The sequence below is a fragment of the Lagopus leucura genome, unplaced genomic scaffold (genome assembly GCF_019238085.1).
Source record: "Lagopus leucura isolate 7727_CA_CO unplaced genomic scaffold, USGS_WTPT01 Super-Scaffold_100159, whole genome shotgun sequence".
NCBI lineage: Eukaryota > Metazoa > Chordata > Aves > Galliformes > Phasianidae > Lagopus > Lagopus leucura.
The window spans coordinates 18,651,140-18,672,978 of NW_024962335.1; the positions used below are offsets into that span (position 1 = coordinate 18,651,140).

General features: G+C 36.8%; 1 protein-coding gene across 2 annotated transcripts in view; it reads right to left on the reverse strand.

Moving 5' to 3' along the window:
• Positions 1-1,295: 1,295 nt before the first annotated feature.
• KDM7A (lysine demethylase 7A) overlaps positions 1,296-21,839 on the reverse strand; it is a 59,730-nt gene continuing 39,186 nt past the window's right edge. Inside the window, exons 11-20 of one of the 2 annotated variants that reach the window (XM_042889939.1) lie at positions 20,138-20,227; positions 19,126-19,335; positions 17,610-17,734; positions 16,970-17,127; positions 12,404-12,501; positions 10,527-10,672; positions 10,168-10,376; positions 7,991-8,076; positions 6,699-6,975; positions 1,296-5,905 (exon numbers count right to left, since the gene is read on the reverse strand). In XM_042889939.1, the coding sequence (XP_042745873.1) occupies positions 5,811-5,905; positions 6,699-6,975; positions 7,991-8,076; positions 10,168-10,376; positions 10,527-10,672; positions 12,404-12,501; positions 16,970-17,127; positions 17,610-17,734; positions 19,126-19,335; positions 20,138-20,227 (1,494 nt within the window). In that variant the 3' untranslated portion in view covers positions 1,296-5,810. Of the gene's footprint in view, positions 5,906-6,698; positions 6,976-7,990; positions 8,077-10,167; positions 10,377-10,526; positions 10,676-12,403; positions 12,502-16,969; positions 17,128-17,609; positions 17,735-19,125; positions 19,336-20,137; positions 20,228-21,839 lie in introns of both variants that reach the window. The other variant, XM_042889938.1, reaches the window with a different exon arrangement.

The following is a 21,839-nucleotide window of genomic DNA, read 5'->3' on the forward strand; positions in this document are numbered from 1 at the left end:
CATTCCAAGCTGCACCATTTGTCTAAGGGTCTCACAAGATGACCATCACTGGAGTCTGGGCATCTGTCCAGGCACAAGGTTCTAGTTGTTCAGTAGCACAGAGCACTGCGAGAAGGGGAAGAAAATGCGTTACATTGAGTGCAACACAGTGATGCTTCCATAACCTCCAGGGAGAGCAGTACCCACATGCCAACACTGTACTGCCATATGCAGTAAAAACAAGGAGCACAAACACATAATAATGTGGAGGGAGAAGTCAGCAGAGAAGCAATCCAGGATAAAAGTATGACAAACTATGTGGACGTGGGCAAGAGAAATCTCTTCTTCCAGATACACCACACCACTAAAAGGAAAAAGAAATTCAGGAACCAATCATCAGTAGCACGAGGCAAAACTTAACAAAAAACATGAGCAAGGAGACCAGGAAAATAGCATTTCTTTTTACATCCTGCTTACAGTTCACATCTATGCCTCTAGATTTGCTAATAGGACAGATCACAGAACACTTCCACCTCCCTTTTATATTAAGATCCAAGAAGAATACACACATCTTCACACAATGCATTTGGTTGCCATTTAACACACTTTGATTGAAATGAGATTTGCACTTTGAAAAATAAGAGAACAGTATGAGGATATTCCATCTCAAATTTCTGCAGAAAATATCTCCTTAAAAATGCAATGAGTAAAGGGCACAGAGACTGGACCTAGAAAAGCATTTTCTGTTTTGTTTTCTGTATTTACACTGAAGCAAATGAGAAGTCTGAAGAAATTAAACGCTTTAGAGTGCTAAAATCAAAACATAAGCAATACAAGTTTTTAATTTCAGTATTTTAAAGTACAGAAAGTGGAAACTATGAATATCAAATACAAATTTAAACAAAGCCACTTATCCTCCCCTAGAAGAATCAATGTGAACTACTCATAGAAACTTACAAATTTAACGTAAAATCGAAACAAAATAAATACTGTACATACACTTTCCCTGCCTGCAGGCAAAAGAGGATGGGAAATACTGTTATGAATTGAAAAAATGCTCTTAAAGCTGCAGCATCACCCTTTCCCAGCCAAATACTTAACACAGTAGTGCGTTTGTGTAAAAAGGAAGACACACATACACCGACCCCTACTGAGCAGACAAGCTAATATTTTCAGAGACAGCAGAAGGAAAGACAGAAATTAGACTATCAGAGTACAAAAAGGAGAGGAAGAGACAACCGGGCCAGCAAAACATTACTACAAAACTAGTAAATATAGCCAAGAACTAGCCCCCTCCCTCCCCTCCCCCCCTTTTTTTCCCCTCAAATTTCATGTTTTTTAAAAAAAGATTCACCAAAGCATTGGCAGCAATAGACATTTCCCAGCAGAAGTGACGATACATATCAATATAATCTCTTAAAGTGATCCCTTTCATTCCCTTCCCACAGCATGAAACGCATATGGCTTAGTTTATATTAAAAGTACAAAAAGTCTTTTATCCAAACGGAAATGCATCCTATGAGGAAGGTGCATCTCCTTATCAGTGCTACTTGTATTTCCCATCCGCTGCGTGATTTATCACTCTCGCGCTCCCACAGAGTGTTACTAGGGTGGTTTTTGTTTGGGGTTGTTTTTTGGAAACATGGATGTTGCAGCTTTTATTTTCATTTAATCACAAATAGTAAGGCCCTGGGTTCCATTTATATTTCATCTGTGAAACAGAGTAGCTCTGGGCTCACTCAATCCCATAGGTACGAACAGCTTTTAATGGTCTGGAAGTATTACAAGAATGAAATTCTGAAAAGATGCTAGATTTGGGGGTTGTGAGGGGGTGTGGAAGGAGAACTGGGCATGCGAAGCCCAAATAGGGCAGCAGCTGTAGGGTTGTAGTGCTAGGTCACTCCAGCTTCAGCTCTGCTTAGTCTCCACAGCTGCCAGAAAGCGATCAGCAAGATTTGTGCCAGCTGCGACTTTGAAGCCCTGCAAAATTTTCAACACTTTCAACTTTATGGCTTTGAGCATGAAGGTAGCTTATGGCATATAGTAAAGCCCAGGTAAAGCTGAAGCTTCTAAACGGTCATGACGACTCTGTACTCTTGCATCACCACTAAAGGTAACACAAGCACTTCAACCACCAAATAATAATACCCAGCCCCCTCAAAATCCCCCACGTGATCAGAAAGCAACAGTATTAACTCTCAACATCTAACCCTTTCAAAATTGTATTTAAGAATGGATTCATGAAGAGTATTATAGGTTGCATAGGTAATCTACCTCAGAGGTCATTAAAGGCTACCTTGTAGCCAGGGTTTATTAACAAGTCTAGCAGGAGGAGAAAAGGGAAAGTTGCTGGAAGGGTCATTGATAACAGTTTCTGGGTGGTCTTTCCATTTTCATGTTTTGGTTTTGGTTTTCTTTTCGTGGTTTTGTTTTCTCCTAGTTGTAGGAACGTGAGAACTTGAGAGAATGGGAAAACCCCTGCAATATTTCTTTTCCTATTGTTCTGTCTGCCTATAAAAAGAAAATTAAGTTTTATGTCAACTCCAAATCCTTTTTTGACTTTTAAATAAGGTTCTCCTTCAGAACAAGTTATCACGCCAGGCTTAATTCTCTGAATGGTTCAGTCAGTGCTACCCACTCTCCTTATCTTCTCCATCTTGACTGAGATAGCAAGGAAAAAAAACAAACAACAGGGCTTTTTCTCTCCGTTACTACAACACAAAGTTCAGTCCATCTATGAAAAGATTGGTGCAGTAGTGTTTTCACCTACAACACCACAAAAATATCCCTACAAACACGTACACAAAACAAGTGAGGCCACCACATCCTCTTCATAAGCTACCAGGAGATTTTGTTTTGTTTTAAACATGGCTCATCATGGCAATTAATTTTAAAATACTTCTTCTGAGGTGGAATATCAGAGTTAATTTCTGCTGGAAGCACGGATATCTGAAGAAAATGGGAATGAACCTCTGCCTGTTGACAGCCTGTGAAGAGACTATTACATAAACTCACAACAGCAACAACAGCGAAGAGCCACTTTGGGAAGAAAAAAAAAAGGTAGAAAGTAGAATAAAGAAAGAACAAAAAGAAGAAGAAATAATATATATGGGTCCAGCCATATCTGTGTTCTAATAGTAAGATGCAAGATAAATAATGTGGGCGGTCAGAAAACAGACTCTGTATAAACCAGTCACGTATACAAGGATGTGTATTCCGTATTTCAAAATTCCTTACTCCAGATTCTATTCTGGCACACTTGTATTTCCAATTAGTGCTCTCAGAAATCTGCTTTCATGGAGAGATGGCTCACTCTTCTTTCTGTTCTTTTGCTGCCCTAAACTGGAATTTTCTATTCTTAAAAACTATACAGCTAGCTAGAAGGAAGCAGTATGGTTCAATACACTAAAGTTAAAACAGATTTCAAAGCTCAGCAGCCATTAATCCATTTGCTCAAGCACAAGGAATACTTACATGGGTATACAATTTTAACTAATATTGACAACATATTTTTATTTCTTTCACTTACTACTTTGGTAAGAACATATTAGAGGATAGTTAAAATACTCTCTTTTGACTATTTCAATCTGGAAAACATAGCACCTGAGAACAGCAAGTAATTATTGTCACTTTCAGCACCGTAGAGTACCTCTTGGCATAGCTTCTGCTTTTTTAGCAATCTTCTGTTACCTCCATTCCCTACAGTTTACTAAACAAGGTTGATAGCTTGCATTAAATAAAAAAATAATTATTTATTTAAACAAAACAAACAAAAAACCTGGGACAGCCTGAATGCAGCCAGTGGTTTTCTCTTTCTGGAGGTGGGTGTGAGAGAGAGACCTATTTTTAGTGGAACTATAAGGAGCAAACAAACAAAAAAAAAGCTTTTAAAAAATTCATTCATACACACACTCACACATGTATACACACACAGCTCCGAAGTCAAATCAATATAATGTAAAAGCAGGGCTGCAAAACACGCTTAAGTTGTCACTTTCAAATTTTCAAGGAAGTCAGGCCATGAAAGCTACCTGATTTATTTGTAACTGCATTATGTTTTGATGTTTCTCAAGTCAGAAACAGGAGAACATAGTGCTGAATAGTTTTGACCCTGCAACAATCAAAAACACCTGACATCAGAACCATTTGCATAACTTTGCAAAGATACTAATTATCTAGTCTAGAGGAAAAATAACCCTGCACAAATACTCTGAAAAGTCCAAGTCAGCCTGCTTTTAAATTACAATATAAGAAAACTATTTCAGTATAGAATATGGAGGAAGGAAAAACTGGTTATGGAAAGTTACATCAACAAATTGGATAGCTATGCTTGAGTATTTTACGCTTAGAAATCACTCAAAAACACACAAACAAAATAAAACAAAAAAAATCCACAATACTGTTGTCACTAACATTTGGCTGGACCCTGCAAAATGCCCTTTTTCCAGAATCAAGTATTCCCCTTTAAGCCTTCATCCCAATACCCCAAAAGTTAAATATTTAATTTTATATTACAGAAAAAATACAAATTCTAAATCAAAATTATTTACAGTAATTCAGAATCAGCATTTACCATCGGCTCTGTATGTAGCCTGACAGAAATGGCCGTTCTGATACCAGTAAGCTACTTAACCCATGGACGTGCACCAGTTAAGACTTCCAATTGGTTGTCCAGCTTTAAAGGTAACACAGATTCTTCTACCTTCCTGATTCTTCACTAAGCTGCTTAAAAGACAATAGTTAATGCTTCTTTCATGCTACATTAAGCACTATGTCCAATCTTAAGACTGCAATGTGTCTTACGAGTTATTTCTGAGTAACTGTGAAGAAACATGTATCTTAACTGAGCTCCCACTTCCTCCAAGAAGATACATGATGTTTTCCTCCCTTGTACCAGATTCTAAATCACCTATGCAAACACAACTTTCAGGGAGCTTTTGCAGAAGAAAATCATCACAGACAGATCCAAACAATACATCAGGAGGAAAAAGATGCACTCCGACTTGGAGGAAAGGGGTGCAGCTTAAAACAAGTTAGCTACTGGACTGACATAAGAAGAATCTTGTGTCTTAGAGAGTCTATTCTACTCCATCAAATAAATAAATCTGTATAAAAAAAGAGAGATCAAAAAATAATCAAGCTGGCAGAAAATATGCACCTTGCAAGTCAACAGAAGCCCAGACAATAGCTTATCAAGAGCAGAAAAAAAATAAGATTCCATAAGCCTTAATTTAAAAATAATTAATAATGCATCTCATTCCTACTTAAGACTATAACCTGAATAACAAATTTAAGAGTCCAGAATAATTACCATTAATGTGGCTCTCCACTGCACCAAACATACATAATCAATACAATTAAAAGCTTTCACATTCTTAAATCTAAATTAATAACTCCCACCAAAAAAAAAAAAAAAAAGTCCTCCAAATAAATAGTTTTTAAAATGAATTTTAAAGTCGTCAAAATCTATCAGAAATAAATTATTGATAAACCACCTTCATCGTCTTCCCCTCATGGATTAGGTCAGAAACTACCAGCAACAAATGATATTCAAGCCCTGAATGAGAGACTAATTCTCACAGTCCATGTCTCTCCGAAGATTTCCCCATTCCCAAATGGTTATTGCTGAGCAGGTGTGGCACAGTGAAAATGCAGCATTGGGTTGTGGATTGGTTTTTTTGTTGTTGTTGTTGTTTTTTGTTCATCAGGCAGTGTTTTATATGGTACATGCAAGTCTGCTTCAAGCAGAGGAAAAACAGCAGCTCCAGGCTCTGTCGACCTCAATACTGGTCTGTATAGGAAAGACAGCAGTAGTAGAAGTAGCAGCTACATTAAACAAAGAAGCGTGCGTGGCCATTGCGGTTCAGCTTCAAGATCTTCCCAAGGCGCTGTTTAGCGGTTGCCATTCCTTTCTTTGGACGTTTGCCTGAAAAATGAAATCAAACACTTCAGTTGGGAATCTCAGAACAATTTTCTTTTTAAAAATTTAAGTCGTCATAGGAAAAAAATGAAATCCAGCTTCCAAGCTGAAAGCAGGCAGAATTTTCACGTGGAAACACTTTTCAATAAGTGCTCTTCATCCATCTGCTTCAGAGCAATCAAACGGGGCATCAGAATTCTAACAGCAGCAGCAGTTGTTTTCCCTTAACCTGGCTAGCATTATCATAAATAAAGTGATATCACTATTTCCAAGTACTTGTAGCCTATCGCAGGGCAATGAGTGTGACGGGGAAAACTTATGAGCAGAATTCAGGGAGCTCAGCATATAAATTATACCCTTGAGTAAATAAAGCAAAATAAACTAGCAAGCAGAATGGTCATCAGAATTTTTAATTATTTCTTTTTCAGTTGGCACGGTTTTCCAACCTTTCCTTAGATAAACAAACCTGACTCAGGCCACTGTTTCAGAGTACAGTTGTGGTTCTGTTTGTTCTGCTCCCTGTAATGAACATGCAACAGATACAACTGCAGAGATGGAATGGTAACAATCACAGAATGGCTTGTTGGAGCAGACCTTAAAGCCCTTCTAGTTACATCCCATGTTGTGGACAGGGTTGTCACCCTGTTAAAGCCAGTTAAAGCCAAGCAGCCAGTCCGATCTGCCTTACTTCCTCCTCCACACTCTTTGATATTTACAGGCTCCTCTACTTTAGGCGTTTATTGTTAACCTTTTCCCTGCCTTCTTTCCCTGGCAAAAGGGCAACAGAGATGAGCAGTACCTTTTGTCGCCTGGTTGCTGATAGGGGGTGGATTTGATGCTGGCCTCTTCGTTGGATGAAGTGGAACAGACAAAGATGTTTCACCATACGGCCTGTCAGGGCTGAGGCTGCCATCGCTCAGCCGGCATTCTCCTTGAATTAGGCTGGAGTCTCGCATACACTTGCCATGCTGAAAACTCAAGCCACTGCTGTGGACTATACTCCTGTTTTCCTGCACCTTATGATTAGCCTCTGATGCACCCTCTTTCTTGATATATTTTTGTGTTTTATTCGTATCCTGGTGTGCAAATGAGGAGGAGAAAGAGAAGAAGAAGTTAATAGCCCCTGGATTCAAATTCACTACAGTTTTTCTAATTACACTACTACATCTTTGAAAAAAGAGGATGCAACTGCACCAGTCTTCATCCACTTCATCTTTTCCATGAGTACAAGTTCCTCTCAAAAATCAGGTATACAACAATCAGAGTAGCTTCTTTCATATGCACTTGAAGGCAATGTTATACACACATTGTGAAGAATACGATGTAGTTAGACTTTATTATGAAAAACCTACAAAGCATGCATTATTAATGTTAATTAATTAATGCATTATTATAATAATTATTATAATATAATAAATTAATTAATGCATTATTAATTAAAGTTAATAAACAGCACATATCTTGTAATTTGAATTGTTCCTAATATTTTTAGCATATGCTGAAAGTGTTGGAAATATTTTATATTTCTATGTATTAGAAAAATATTAGAAATATTCAGCACAGAAAGAGACAAACCTATCAAAAAGTCATGAAAAACTTTAGAGAGTAAGAAAATCAGTTTTCCATTTACGTATTCCTTCCTGGATTCCACCTAGACTGGAATGGTATTCCTATCATTGGTTACTGAAAGGTTTTTATCAGTTTCACTGTATAAATTTTGGGGATTTTTTTTTTTTAATAATAAATTTGTTCTGAAGCTCTAATTGCAAGCAGCAAGCAAACAATACCATGCTTCCCCAGACAGACTCAAGTCATGCTTTTTTGTAAAATATATTTTCTTTTTCAAGATACTGTACTAAGCATCTTCATAGTAGTCATTATGACAGCAGGGAGTTAGAATGGAGATCAAACAAACAAAACAATGGGGAAAAAAAAGCATGACAGAAATACAGTCCTAGGTTACCAGCACCAGAACTGCTATCAGATTTTCAGTATGTAAGCACCTACCCATTTAGGTGCTTACAACTTCATGTGTTTGTTTGTTTGTTTTTAAATAAAAATGTGTTCAAAAGTTTTAGAAGATCCTTTTACCTGAGGGGTAATTCTTGAAGCTTCATTTAGGTGTCTAGTCCACGCTGAAGCCCCCAAGTGTCTTTCCTCTTCCTTCACAGACCTACCTAAAGAGAAGTTCAACAAGCTTAAACTTTGAAATCAGTAATTAGGAATATAGAATTTATTATACATTTGAGCAGCATCAAAAATGAGTTCAGAAAAAAAAGAAAAACACAATGGAAAATTTTCCCTAGATGTTAAATGGAATTTGTCAGATTGGTTTGGTGCCACATACTAAATCAGGAAAGCAATCTTGCAGTATGAAAAGGATTAATTAGACTCATATAGCTCCATAAGAAGATCAGATAAACACAACTGCACACGTTTGAAAATACCGATGCTGAGGATATCTTACTTTCTCTGTTACACCAGTTTTCAGTTTTCCACCATGACTTTGCCTATACTTAGCTCACACAAAGACCAATGCTGTCTTTTGTTTTCTTTCTAGGCACTGATTTACTCCTTGGGTAGAATGTACGGAACAAGATCTAAGCTGCCAGGCCTACAGTAGGAGTTCCCATATCAAAAACATTTACAACACAGTTAACTTCTTCAATGCAAAGTCTGATAATGTATTGGGTCAGCTGGAACTTTTTTCCCATAAAAATCTATGTGGAACTACATTTTAGGTTAGTGGCTAAAATGATGTTGGTAGCACACCAAAGTTTTGGCTATACTGGGCAGTGCTTGGACACAGTCACAGTTCTCTATTTTTACCACTTTGCCTTCACACAGTGAGAAGACTACTGGGGAGACAGAACCTGAAGAGCTGACTTGAACTGGTCAAAGGGATATTCCCTATCACATCACATCCTGCTTGGCCATGAAAGCCGGGGCAGAGGAGGGGAGCAGGGAGGAAGGCTGTATTCAAATGCACCTGCGGCTCAGAGACTGGCTGGGCAACAGTCTGTGTAGGGGAGGTGGTGAAGTCTTTGTACCACTTGTCCCTTTTCATCTTTCTTTCACTTATTAAACTATCCTCATGTCACCCTATGAGTTCCCCCCCCCCCCCTTATGCTCTCTCCTCTCGTTCTCTCCTCCATCCTACAGGGCAGGCAGAGCAGGGGAAGGGAACAAGCAGCTGTGTGGATGCTTAACTGCAGGCCTGAGTCAATCCATCATGTTAAGTAACTAGGGGTTCACATTTTTAATAAAGGCACAATGATTGTAGTGTGATGTGTGCCTGTGTGGTTTGCTGGGCTGGGGGATTTTTGCATGTGTTTTTCTTTCTGTTATGTGGGTTTTTTGGTTTTTTGTTTGTTTATTTTGGTTTTATTTATTTAGAAGGTTGGTTGGTAGGTTTTTAAGGACCTACAGCTACAGTTATCAAAACATAGCCCATGATACCAGGCTTTTCTGTTTTGTGCTCAAACAAACTCAAGGTACTGGTAGTTCTTTGAATTTGTACCCATTTGCTATTGAGGTTTTTTTTTTTTTTTTTTCAAATATTAAAAGCCTCTTTAATTTCATTCTCATGCAAAGAATTTTTACACACATAATGACTTTTCCTCTCTGTTTCAAAAACTGATTTTGATTCCTCTGAGGGAATTAGTGTTAAGTGCTCGGTTGTCTGTCATTCCCAAAATGCATTTAACAAATGCCTGTTTTCCACAGATGTTAAAATGCCTCTGACAAAAACACAAAGGAAAAAAACCAAAAACCACCAAATCTCTGAATTCTCCTCTTCAGGATTAAAATCTCCTTTAATGAACTGCTTTCACAGCAGAATTTCAGGAGTAAACCTGAATGTGCTTTCCAACGTTACATGAAAGAAGTCAAGCAAATTCCTATGGATGTCTCTGTAACACACATGCCATGAAAGCTGTAACTATGTAGGTCCTGTCATTTTTTTTTGAAGGAGTATACACTCTCAATCTAACCATAACTTTGTCATTCTTATTAGAATGTCACAAAACTTACATGTGACAACACTTAGGAGATGTGCTTTGATGACTTCTCAAGCTAAGCCTGTCCTTGCTTTACAAAGCAACTTTTAGTTTTTACAGCAGAAGAAAACTAAAAGAAATCCCGTCTTTTAAAAAGTTGTTCCAATTTACTTAAAAGCTTGAGTACAGATCTTAAGTCTTTAAGTACTTATCCTAAGCAGCTCCTCCAACACAGCAGAGAGCAGCGGTGTCATTAATTCAGATACTTACCACATTCTATTGTTTTGTGGCTCTGAGAAGGCTGTCTGTCTTTATGCCTACTTCTAGGATAGCTTCTTTGTTCCTGAAGAGAGGTTCTTTTATCTGTGCAGTCTGTGCTTTGAGTATGATCTGGTAAACATGTGGTATAGTGCAATCCTGCCATAGAAAGCATGCCCTGAATAGCTTCTTCTTCTGTACTTGTCGAGGTAGGACATTCCCTAGAAAAATACGTAAATACAAAACAGTTCAAAACAGAACAGTAAATCTCTCTGAATGGTTTTTTTTTTGTTCGTGTAAAGCAGAAACATAAATATTAGTGTGAAAAAGCCTAATACTAATTTATAAACAAATGCCAACAATGCGCTTACTTTTTACTGGGAGTTTCATTTCTGGATGGCTTCTGGGTAGTTTGACAAAGGTCTCTCATGACCTTAGATTCCTCCTTGAAATTTGATGTTACTTCCTGTTTCTCTTCATCACCTGAGCTTTCCGACTCCTCTGTGGAGGAATCCTTCTGCTGAAACAAAAACAAACAGTATACAGAATTGTCATCATGCCATCTAAAATAGAGATGCTACTTTACTAAAAGCAAAAAAACCCAACCCGATCTAAAGCTAAGTATAACATTTTGATATACGTGTGTACGTGATACATGTATGCACATATATATATATAGTATCCAGAATGCAGTTAAATTGAATGAACAATTGAGATATTATCTATCCAAGTATTGCAGCAAGCATCTTCAAATCCAGTTTTTTACAGAGAACTCTACATACATTAAAGCATGCACAAATCACTGCATTCATTTTTAAAGACTAATGACTATTTTTTCTTCAGTATTCAAAGTAGCAGAAAAAAATACGGAACAAGAGTTCCAAGGAGCAGCCCAGAATTACTCCTACTATTTATGATGAGACACGTGCTGCCACAAGTAACATTTCTCACTCCCACTCTCACAAATGGAAGATAACTTCCATCAGCAGCATATCTACAAGTGATAGCTCTCAGGCAAACCCAGAACACAGCAAGAGCAGGGACAGGGCAGGTGTTGCCTCACTTATAGTGGAAAAGCCTAATTTCTTGAATGAAAGTGCTTGTCAACTCCTGACGAGCTTGTATGAGCAAAACCTTCTCAAAGGTGAAGTAACAATATGCATCTTAACATGCCTTTAAGTGAAAAAAGGGCTACCACAGACACATTCAGCTCAGTAATTCAGAGTAATTATTTTCAACAAGTATAGACAACAACACATTTTAATTCAAGCCAAAGACTATAGGTGATAACTCAATAATAGGCTTCAGAGTGGAAGATCAGAAAATGGAGGATCACAGTCCTTCAAGACTGCCACCACCAACCACAATAACTGCAAGTCAATGCAGCAGATCACCAAGGGATGTTTTTAAACAACAGCTTCTTTCTCAAAAGCAGCTCTTTAATCTTCGACACTTCTGAAGTGACACAAATGGGTAATGATGTTATAACTACAATTCAACATTAGTAAGAAAGCTATTGTCTCGTTAAGATCTTCTCTGCCATACAAAAACATTTGAAAGATTTACAGGAAGTGCTGAGATAATTCACTTTGGATACATCATTACAACAAAAAATACAAACATTAAATACTACTAGAAATTAGGAAGCTGAAGAACATAGTGCTGAGGAATCAGTAGCATTAATACAAAACACTTCATTCCATGACAAAGTGATCCAAGGGTAGTTACATGCTTGTATAAAGTATTTAATTTAATTGTAAAGATACCATTAAAGTCTAGGCATTCAAAAGGAGGATCTCCATTTATTTTGAGTAGTCTGAAATGCCTCATTAGGGGTTAGCTACTTAAAGTTATTAAAAATAAATTGGATATTTATAGGATTGTTTTCATTTAACCATGCTTTAAAATGAAACAGCATGGTAGACACTCATAACTCAAATGATTAAATTTAGCTTCATTATAGAAGAAATGGACAAAGTAACTGTTATTTATCCCTTCCCAGCCTTTGCACGATTCAGAGCAGAGTCATCCTTTGCCAATCCCATCTTAATGGCAAATGAGATCATAGCATTTGCCTCAAGATGGCACATCTTGCCACATTCCTCAGTACAAAAATAAATTAAGAATGAGGCAAAAGTGTGGAGTTTGAAATACTGCCTTGAACAAGCATTAAGTATTTTATTTCCCAGATAAATTTGAAATGAACAAAATTATCCTGAATTGTTTTGTTAACTTTTTCTAGCCCTACCTGTGTAGTGCAATCAGGCTCAGATTCTTCTGAATCAGAAATATCAGAGTACACTGAGGATCCTTTCCTGAGTTCTGATTTCACGCTTTCAAAGAACACTGTGAAGAGAAAAATTAAAATATAAAAGTAAATATTTATTAAAAGGAATATTTAACAATTATGAGGAATGTAAAAAAATCAACATTCTGTGTTTCTAACGATCTGTTTTCAACAATAACAAAACATAACTATTCACTGATCTGGTTCACAAGTCAAGTTTCCTCAAAGTTCTGAATCAAACCATTGCTGACCAGCAGACTTGTAAAGTGGCTCACTGGATGAGGGCAGAGGAAGAGAAATCACACGCACCTTTTACTGCCCAGAACACAAACTGCACAGGTGGCAACAGTGACAGTTCAGACAATTCTCACTTTTGTATATACGCTAAAGTGGGTCCCAGAAAGAGTGGAGTAGGCTTGCAGTAGATTTAATTCACTCTCAGATTCTAAGTCTGAGATTTCCTTGGTGTAAAATAAGAGTGGTCACAGAGAAACATTATTCACAGAAGTCAGAAAATACTCAGTGACAAAGGCAAAGAAAAAAAAAAACACAAAACAAAACTTTGTGTTACTTGCAATTTTACATCACAACTCAGATATTCTGAATGCTTTGTGCTACTGAAGAGCTGCCAAACAGAGGTTACAATGACGATCTGTTACAGAAGATTAAAATATTATTGTGATGATTCACAATGTTCTTTCATTGGTTTTCATCACATCAAGACCTGTAAAGGAAGGGGTGAAGAGAAGAATTTTTGCTAGTAGTAAGATAACGTACAATCAGAGAATGACCTGCCAAAACAGACATCAAAAACACTGGCACGTGACAAAACAATGAATTAAATCAGCCATCTAGTCCACCTGATTTACTCATAATCGCTGAAGGAACTCAAGTACCAACTAGCTAAGATGCTCTCAGAAGCATTCACCTCTTAGGACAGTCTGTGTTCCAAATATCAAACTTTAAGAGTTCAGAATCATCTAAGGCTGTATATCTATGTCCAGATTGCTGGCTGAAATTTTGGTTAAGTACAAAGTAATGGAAGACTACAGTACACAGATTAGCTGGCAAGTATGTTTTCAAGAAAAGACATGTATCAGTAACAGAATGAAGAACTTTCGAATGTATGTCAAGAAAGTAGTGTGAAAAGAAAGCAACATAAAAATTCTGAAGTGCTTTTTACAAAGTCTCTGATAAGAAACTGAAACAAGTACCATATATTAAGTACTAACACAGTTCAGAAATCAGCTCTGAAACAAAGATAAGTAGAGATAGAATGTTGTCTTCCTTTTGACAGTTTTATATGAAACATAAAAAGAATGCAATCTTTGTAGCTAAATTAATTATACAAGCATTAGAGAGATAGTTGGTAACATATTTCCAGTAGGATTTTGTCTCTACTGTGGACTGTGGCAAGACTCATAAATAGGCATCAAATACATTCAAGGAATAGTAATAAGTTCTGAACTTTGCATAATAAGAAATTTTTTGAGAGTTAGAAGAAAGCTAAGAATAAGACTGATTATCAGAAGGGGAATAAAATGAAAGCCTGGGACCAAAATATAACTAAACTTAAAACAGCACTACAAAGAACTGTGAGGAATATCCCAATATAGTAAATGACCAATAAAGTGTAAATGAATTTAGGCCAAAATATTCAACATGTAGACAATAAAGTACATATTCCGAATGACTGTAGATCAAAAAAGAGGGAAGAGAGGAAGATTTCTGATGATAATTTAAGCCTTTGGCTTAAGAAAAAAAAGGAAAGAAAAAGATTCCTGGGACAAGTAATAGAACAGACAATACATAAAATAATACTATCATACAGCTCAACTGAATTCTCCTTTAGAATACTGTCATGTCTTTTTCAAGAAAAACACTTCTCCAAAGTCAGAAGCGGCAAAAATTCGTGTGTGAATAGTGGGCCACAATTAGAAAAAATAACGCTGATAAAGGATCCTCAAGAACTACTCTCATTTCAATCCTAGGAAACTTGAAATTCCTAATATTAAATCAACAAAACTTTTAAGAAGAAATGTAAACCTTCAGCGAAATATACGAGAAGGTGAATGGTTTGACAAGACGGAAAAAATGGGAGGTGCACATAATTAGCTAATTACCAAAATAATGAAGAAGATGTAAGATGTAAGACAAGCAATGCTAATGTAGAAACTCGTATTTTCTGGTTCATCTGGGGCTGGGTACTACCATATGTGACATAACATCATATGAGTCTCAGTTCTGGTCTGCGCTGTTTGGCTGTGCAAATATACCTACAGGCAGCCAAACCACTGCCCATTTCTAACTCTTGTTTATTTTGCAAGCCATGAGCAAAGCAATGAACTCACAGGTGTCTAGTTGCCTATTTCTGTTTTCTATACTGCCCCACAAATGATTCCCCTAGTTTTGTCAGGTTTCGCACACATTTACAGACATTCAGAGGCACACAGTATATATTGTCAGGAACCCTCATCTTGTCATGTATGTGATTTGCAATTGAGCTTTAAAAAAGAAAAATTGCTGTAAATATACATGTTGGTATTGCTTACCATTGCTTAGGTGATTTTCAATAGTTTTTTTGTTGTTGTTGTTTGCTTGGGTGGTTTGTTGGGGTTTTTTTGGTTCAGTATCGTGGTAATTACTAAATTTTAGAAGAATCAGTCTATCTTCATGTAAAGGCTAAGTACAAGATTGTATGTTTCAAGAGACTGGGAGGAATACTCCAAAAATCACATGAATGAAAGCTAAAACATTAAGCTAACCTACTGTAAACATCTTAACTCATCTTCCTCCCATTCACCAGAAGTACCTTGCTCACTGCACCAGATCTCTCTTCAGCCTTGGTCACCATTTAGAACCCAAATCTTGGCATGATATGCAATGTTGTATAACTTGACCTATGTAAAGGCATCTCTCTACAGACATTACCTCTTGGCCAAAAGCCCAGTAAGAACAATGGAAGGCAGCAGCCCGTTTATAGAAACAGGTAGTTCCTTTATGGAATTCACAGCAGAAGAAAAGTTTCTCCCTCTCTGTAAACCTTCATATTAGACAAAATAACATAACCAGAGGAAGGTGATTCTTAATAGGGAGGTCTGCAGACTCTTACCATTGAATTACGAACTAGGGAAAGCCTTGAGTGCTCAACCTCTGGAAGAATCTCAACATTCACTTCTAGTTCTAAATGTGTTTCTTAGATTTAGATGCCCACTGCCAAATTATTGAGGTATCAAGTAAAAACAACAATTTTGAAGAAAACGTATCATTTCTGTGTATGATTTGATCTTCAATTCAAGTGTAAAACTTAGCTTTTAAGTGGATAAACACAACATTATGCCTAACCTTTACCCAATAAGCCATTTGCCTTTTTTGTTCATAAGTACATAGGAGGATCTATTCTTGTGCAGATTTTAAATACTGTCCTCTGTGACCCTTGGAAACACAAGTCAACAGAGACTACAAACCACTTTGTTAGCAAAAATAATTAAATATTTTACCAGGCTGACAATGGACTCAAACACTGTTACAGATGTGCAGGAAACCAAGGGAACTGTAGGTCTCTAGAGGTTGTTTTTTTTTTTTTCTTTAATTATTCATCTTATAAACATTGACCTTAGTTTGCTAATATATATCCTCTCAGCCTATGGTAAGCCCAACAGTGAAAGTATGTGAATTTCATAACTAAACAGAGAGTTAAACAGAGCTGAATTTTCACCATACTCAGGCAGAGCTACTGAAAAAAAAAAAGTACAGAAAACAGGCATTTTCTATTGGTAATTCACTAACAGACTTTGTGATCAGCACTGCTGAACACCTAGCAGAAAGACTTGAGGTTACAGAAAGGTCAACAAAGATAACTCCTATTGATAGATGGTTTAGATACAAAGTACTGAAAAGAGGAGTTACAGTGTTTTAATGACAATATTGAATTCCTCCTCAACCTTGCATATAACTGAAAATGTTGAAAGCATTAAGATTTCATTAATGCTAAGTTCTATTCTTTGCCTGTATGGAATAAACCTATTCATTAGGCAAAGTGTACAAAATTGTAACACCAAATAAGTAGCCACCAAATGGAACAGAAAAGAAGAAAGATAAGATGGGGTTGATACCAGATGCATTTTTATTCTCTCAAGTGAATTGTATGATAAATTTTGATTAAATATATAAATAAATAAATCAGCATTCCTACGTTATGGAACTGACCAACGTTAACAAATACCTTTCAAATAATACCTAAAACACCAATTTAACTTCCACTCTGAAAGATGCCATCCAAAATGGCACCAATGTAAAAATGATTAGCTTTGCTTTCAACTCTACACTGTTGTTAGCTTCTTCAGTAGAATAAAAATATCCAGTAACACTTGATAAACCCATCATTGCAATTTTTAATACTAATTTCTTCGATTTGTTAGTCTATCCTCTCTATACTTCAGTAAAACTGCAGTTAGTTTTTACAATATTAGACCCTCCTTAAGACCATCGAAATGTTGAATCGGTAGGACTTAGAGACAAGCTTACTGTTCAGTGGTTTTTGGGCATCTGCATTCCCTTCTCCTTCAAATCCTGAGGTCTGATCTTGTCTCTTAACAGTCACCTTTTTCGACCTTGTCCTGTCATCTTCGTCTTCACTATCTGCCGTATAAAGACTGCGATCTGTAAACGGACGTCTATCATCTCTGTCTCACAAGAAAAATAACATATTATTCTTACAATGCAAAGCAATTGTCTTCCTCAATTACTTAAAGGACATCACTGAGACAATAACAGGAACATTCTCTCATATTCACCTCTTGGTTCTGAACTGCACATATTCCCATTTTGCACCCTGGGCAATTGTAACTAACAAACAGTGCAAAGCTTTACATCAAAATATCTTTAACTAAAATTACTCTAACATAGTGACCCAACTGAGCGACTGAATGAAATGCCATAGGAAAGGAGCTTGCAAAGCATCTCCTACTCTTCACTACGTAACTGTGACTCCACTAGGGGACAGCAAACACAACAGTCAACATACTTCTATATTTTTCACATGAATCTCACTGGTAAAAGGAAACATAGAGCTACAGAAACAAAAAATAAACACTATTACTATAAAAATAGCATGTTCTGGTTCATAGTGACTAGGAGTAAGTGATTCCCAATCAACTATTTGTACCTAATGATTCTTCCATTTGACAGCACAAGGCGAAGATCATTGTCCTTTGTTCGCCAGTCAGGTACTGTAGAAGACGGCTGAAAGGGCTTGTTAAATCTCCCATTCAGTTTTGAGCTTGCTATGTCCTAAAGAAGTAAAAACACTATTGATCAGTATTAGTTTCTACAAATTACATCGCTTTTTCTGCACACTATAAAAGCTTCAACTCAACACCAGGATGCTTCTACTTTTCTGATAACCAACTGAAGAAAGCTCAGACAATACATGTTTAGACAGAAGATGCAGTTTGCTGTTTCTTCCTTTTCCTCAAATCACCTACAGTCTCCTGAAGCATCTGTAATATCTGCAAAATCTCTACAATACTCCTTTTGGATTTTTTTTGGAGAAGCTGGGCTGGGAATTGATAAAGCAACTCCTGGATTAGCTGTCTGTTCTCTAGAATTAGTATTCCAGAATTTACTCAGAGTACAGCAAAACGTTCATAACGGAAAGTAGCCTGTCTAAAGAAAAACCTTCTAGGCTGAAAGAAATTCATGTTTGACACAAACTCTTAAAGAATCAAATAACAGGTTTATGTGCTAAACGAGGAATGAAGACAATAGTTTTGTTTTGTTGGTTTTTTTTTAAATGATAGAGAACAGTTTTTTTCTACATGAAATGACAATGACTGATACTCCTGAACATTTTAAATACATAAATGCACAGGTCTATTATTTGTGCTAAAACTGAAGCTCAGCTTCTTTTCTTCAGGAGCTAAAATGTATGTCTCTTGTTTTTGTCTTATAAAGGTCAATAGGTCCTGACACAGTTGTCTGCATTTCTCATTCTCAGAAAACTACTTATTTCCTTTTAGAAGGTTACTTATTTCCACATTCATGCTCTTTCTCCCATTTCTGCTTCTATTTTTTGAAACGAGGCCATCAAATCTGAAAAGATAATATATCAAGAAACTGTATCTTTCTCATACAGTCTGTGATGGTGTTGTAATACAACTGATCAGTTAACAAAACCACACTAGAGACCAAGGCAAACTTAGGCTTACTGGAAGGAAGACACAGTCATGGAGAAAACAGAAACATAAAGGAAAAATGAACCTCATCAAATTACAGTAACTGAACTGTAGTAAACAGCTACCTAAAAGCTCACAGAGAAGCAAGTCTGGCCCAGAGCTTCACAGAACCAAAGCTTTGAAACGAAAGCTTTGAAAGCTTTCCACTTTCTGCATGGAGCAGATTCAAAGTAGCACCTAATAGCCACAGCAGCCTTAATTCAAACAATATACATGCAGTAGGTGATGTACTCAGGGCATTTTTGGAAAAAAATGTTGAAGGAAGGTCCACAAAAAAGTACCAAGGAAGAGAGAAAGTTCTATGCGGAGAACTATCTACCCATAGCTCATACAGCAAACATTAGTAGGCTGCTTTCTTTATGCACATTAAAACCTTTTCCCTTTGAAAACACGTTAGAAATTACTCTATTCTGGCTTTGTTTTTCTTTTATGTAACACAATACTTGCCTCCTCCCACGGTGACATCTCCAGCCTTTTCAGTACCTCTCTTGTGTGGAGTTCTAAGATATCCAAATTAGAAGGAGTTTTGGTAGCATGGTCTCGCAGTTTCCTCACCCTTCGTCTCGAGTGGTGAGGAGAAGCTGTTTCATGTGAAGACCGTGAAGCTGAACACACACCAAGAATTCCCTGAGTTTTCACTGGTTTGTTGTTTTCCTCCTTTAATTTAAGAAAAATAAAATAAAATTAAGTGCTGCTACCCATTCCTCTAATAGAATGCAAGTTATATCAATAAAATTTTAAGAACTTTTAGAGAAGTATGTTTGCTATTATTTGCTGTACAAGGTTTCGTTAGATACTTCTTCATCCCCACGTGGGGCTTTTAAACTTTCCCATAACAGAACTCAGCACCAACATTTGTTTGTGAAGGCAAGGTAGGGTATATGGTATATCTGTACTATAGCCAACAGATTAGTTTTGTCTTCAGTTTTCAGAACTCCTTCCACACGCAAATGTAGTTTTGAGAACTGATATTAAGGAATAAAGGAGCAAAACTCCGCTACGATGGAGGGCAGGAGGAGCAAAAAAACCCTAAAACACTGACTGTACAACAAACAGGGACAAAGCATAAGAAAATGAGATGATGGCTGGCCCACAACTAACAAACAAGGGGCTGGAAGAACAGAATACAGACAGAATTTCAAAGGAACTCATAACATCCGTAATTATTGCTGTAAGCAATATATAAATTTATAATAATAAAATGTGTGGGTTCAGTTTAGAAATACAAATTTACAAATAACTTCAGCATTAAAATTGTGTGAGTTTTTTTATTTAACAATTACATAAAACATCCTCACCATACTTTATCTGAAATACAAACTTCATGGTATTTCCAACAGATTTCTCTTAATCCTCTATTAGAAAACAAACATTAAGATAAATACAAAGGTGAATATAATCAGCAAAGGCCCTGATTAAAAGATTTTTCTATGGAGTTTAGGGTTGCCTCCATTCTTACCTCTACAGAACGAATCACTTTTGAGAGCTCTTTTATGAGATGTCCAGGCCTAATGTTGTCTGGAATTTCAAAGGCATGTTCTGTTACAAGCTGCATGCAAAGGATGAAGATAATTAGTTAAGCAGAGGTAGTATAAAATAAACAAAACTACAGGAAAAAGAAGTTAAAGGAAGAGACCTGATTAATTTAATTATTACAGCAAACTGCCAGGGCAGAAATACACAAATCAAAGCTTCAAGTCCAAGATTTAGAAGGGAGCAGATACCCCCCAGTGGTGCGATGTTCAAGATATACAAGGGCTCAAGGTTAGACATCCCACAATTTGTCCGAGAAACTCCAAAGAAGTGTTAATACAAAGCCATTCTGATATTTGCTTCATTTCCTTCCTCAATAATTAACTTTTTTTACTTCCCTTTCAGCACAGTCAGTATAGAGACACACTGAGGAAAATAATTAAAGATTTTCAGAAACAGAATTTCTCTATGAAATAATATATCCTAAATAGCAAATGAGGAACAAGTAGCCAACAGGCAGATTTTAGACATCTGCCTCATCTCATTTTTTAAATGACCTTCTCAGCTTGTTTAAAACGTGGTAGGTTGGAGAAAGCAATTCAAAACCATTCCCTATAAAAACAACTCAGAAAGCTGTAAGAGTTTGCTCCTTTTAATCCTCTGAAATAGTACCAGAGCACAGGCAGATCTACTATACATTTATCACCAATCTGAGTAGGTCCAAAGTTTCTACGTTTAGACCTAGGAAAACAAGTTTTGTATTTTGTATCTAGTTTAAATTTGCCCCAAGACACACTTAGTTAGCATGAAGCAGACAGAACGCTGACACACAGAACAGAGTGACTAACATGAACTCCAGTATCCCCTCAGTTAACTATTTAAATGCAAAAATGTCCCACAGACACTTTCAGCTATCCACACTTCAAAAATTATTGCTATTCAACAATTACTGCTAGAAGCAAATTGATACTGTAAACATACTTCACTGCATCCGGCTTCCTCCAGGTCATTAAAAACTAGTCATAAGTACGGCCATGCTATATTCATTTCAGTATCATTATACAGGCAAGATAAAATCTGCTGCTATTATTTACCACTGTTCATTCTCAAGTGCATCACCTTTATACTCTGCTTCATACTTGGGAACACAGCATCTCCAGCATCAGATAAATTTTCCAGTAACTTAATGATAATTTTAGGACCACTCAGTCCTTTCGACATAAGGACTGTTCTAAAGAGCCTTCCTGTCCATGATGGCTACAAGAGGAAGCGACTCTGATACAATTTTCCAAAACACTGACTGGAAAGTTTCACCTGGTTTAAAAATACTGACAAGCCTCTCTAAAGCAAACACAGTTTGTACCAGAAGAAATGGATATTTCACAGGTAAAGTGCAAGTACTTTGAGAGAGGAAGCTCCATCTGCAAGCTCATTTGTTTGCTACTATAAAAGGTATCTCTCCACACCTAAGCTTTCTCTACTAAGCTGCGTCAGAATAACTATGGGAAAAAAATCCAGCCAAGCAACTTAAACATGTCAATAAACTCAAACTGATATCTAAGCAGGTAAAGTAAATGGTGGAAAAAAAAACTGTGATACATTGAACTGAAGAAATCATTTCATAGAACTGTAGAACCACAGAATGACCTGGGTTGAAAAGGACCCCAAAGATCATCTAGTTTCAACCC